At 47.1% G+C, this 2500-nt stretch overlaps 1 protein-coding gene across 1 annotated transcript in view; it reads left to right on the top strand.

Moving 5' to 3' along the window:
* csmd2 (CUB and Sushi multiple domains 2) overlaps positions 1 to 2500 on the top strand; it is a gene marked incomplete at its 5' end in the record, with an annotated part of 216943 nt that overhangs the window by 121296 nt on the left and 93147 nt on the right. The window contains 3 exon segments of the mRNA XM_084484866.1: positions 622 to 738; positions 1434 to 1649; positions 2383 to 2500. The exon segment at positions 2383 to 2500 is cut by the window's right edge and continues 71 nt beyond it. Of these exon segments, the coding sequence (XP_084340992.1) occupies positions 622 to 738; positions 1434 to 1649; positions 2383 to 2500 (451 nt within the window).

A 2500-nucleotide genomic window follows, 5' to 3' on the forward strand; every position in this document is an offset into this window, starting at 1 on the left:
TTCATTGGATCGCAATCAACTCGGTGGAGTCATGTAATCAAAAAGAGTAACCCCCACAAGAACGGCAAATAGACCATTCCCTTATTGGGCTGAAAGGAGCCTTTGGTTCATATGGTTATAAATGATTTATAAGTGAGGCACCGATCACACCATTTTGCTGTTCTCCTGCTTTAGTCCACTATAAATGCTTTTATATTGAAGAATGCTATTGATTTGCTCCACCGTCTCCTTAATGATATCGACGATGAAGTCTCACCATTTACTTTTACACTCTTTTGAAAGGCACCACTAATAAAATACCTCTAACAAAATTGTAAATTAATGGGAAAAGTTTTGGGGAGGGGGTCATTTTTAAGGCAGGATTTGGAAGAAGAGTTGTGTATTTTCCATATAGTATTATCACTCTTGGCTTGTACTAACATATTTCTTCCCTCTTCTTTTGTCTCTCCATCTCCTTCTTCCACTTTTGGTGGTGGCATTGGTATTATTTTTCTCATTTTATTCAATCTGATATTCTTTCTCTGCCGCCCACCTACCCGTGCTCCTCTTGCTCCTCTTCCTCCTCCTCCTCCTCCTCTTCACCTTCCTCCTCCTCCTCCTCCTCCTCTGCCTCCAACACAGCGCTGTGCGGAGGCTATATTCAGGGAAACACCGGTACCATTCTGTCACCTGGCTTCCCAGACTTCTACCCACACAACCTCAACTGCACTTGGATGATCGAGTCGTCTCACGGCAAAGGTCAGTGATCCCAGAAGGCCCCCCCGACCGCCCCCCCCCCCTCGCCCCATCACCTTCCACCGCAGATTTGAATTACACGCACCAAAGTAGACTGGTTATTGGTTATTGTTAAAGTTTAGTCTCGTCCTTTAAGTGGTTTTGTTTATGCACCGTGAACGCCACATCCCGTCGAAAAAGAAAATGGCCTAGAGGCCCCGGGGCCCCGCAGGATGACTCACGTCGTTGCATTATTCCGGTTGTCTTGTGATGAGCGCCCACAGAAGGATAAGAGACAGATTTGTATTCATTTATTTATTTCACTCTCGTTACCGTCTCATGTTCATATCCCAGGCTGGCGGTAACAATCTCTGCTATGAATAGGAGTAATTTTTTCGTACATCATTTTTGATGTACGAAATTGATTTGAAACAACTTGAACAACTTTGATCCACTCTGTGACAGGGCTAGGTGCATCGATAATAGTTTTCCCTGAGGTACAATTGACATCAAACCAAGCAACACACCACCACCACAACAACAGTAACGTGCCACCCTATCCTAATTCAATTAAATTCAATTTTATTTGTATAGCCCTTAGTCACCATTACAGTCGCAGTCACACGCAACACGCTAGAACAGACCAAATAATGAATTAGAAAGGAAAAGTGCAATCCCTGATCTGTATCCTTACCGCCGATCCCTGGTCTGGTCCGCAGGTGTGCAGTTCACCTTCCACACCTTCCACCTGGAGAGCCCGCACGACCACCTGCTGGTGACGGAGAACAGCAGCTTCTCGCAGCCCCTGTGGAGGCTGACGGGCTCCACGCTGCCCCCCACCCTCAGTGCAGGGCTGTTTGGGAACTACACCGCCCAGATCCGCTTCCTCTCCGACTTCTCCGTCTCCTATGAGGGCTTCAACATCACCTTCTCCGGTAAAAGGGCGGCGGTGGGGTGGGGGTGGGAGAACGGGGGCGTATGGGTGGCTCTGATGACCTTGCGTCGCAGGCAGTGGTGATGACCACTGCTGTTGTCCTACTGAAAGGTGGATTACGATGGTCGTTCTGACTACGTCATTTACCCCAAAGTGACTTTGGGTAAAGGTTGAGGTTAGAGGTTAGGGGGTTATACGTCGTCAAAGGTAGACCGTGGATAATGGGAGTTTGAACCCACAACCTTTCTGCTGGGAGTAAAACAGTGAAGAAAAAAAAAGTGACAGCGTCCCAATCCAGGGCTGTGGAGGATCCCGGATGGTTTAGTTCTAGCTGAGCAGTTTTAAGTGTTTTTTTTATTTATTTTTTTTCTAATCATGTACTTAATTAACCCATATAAAACCCACCTAACCATTCCTCCACCGTTGTGCTAAATATATACCATCACAACCAGGCCCCCTTTGTTTTTATCGTGACTATTATCAAGTTTATGGGGAGAAACCCTCAACGAATAAACAAACGGAGAGACACTGTTCCCAAACTTTTTTCCAAAAAAAGCAGTCCATTTTGTACGTTGAAGGTGAACACGCTCACGGCCCTTGGCAGAGCGTTTTACTTAGTATTCTACATGCACTGTTGCATATTTAAGGATTTAGCCCAGGTATTTTTTTTTAACTAACACCAGCGCTGTGGATCATTGAAATGACTCAAGCGACCAACACCACCCTGTCCCCAGAGTACGACCTGGAGCCCTGCGAGGACCCGGGCATCCCCACCTACAGCACCCGCAAGGGGCTGCAGTACGGGGTGGGGGACACCCTCATCTTCTCCTGCTTCCCCGGGTACCGCCTGGA

This window comes from Micromesistius poutassou, assembly GCF_964030765.1.
Source record: "Micromesistius poutassou genome assembly, chromosome: 20".
Classification (NCBI taxonomy): domain Eukaryota; kingdom Metazoa; phylum Chordata; class Actinopteri; order Gadiformes; family Gadidae; genus Micromesistius; species Micromesistius poutassou.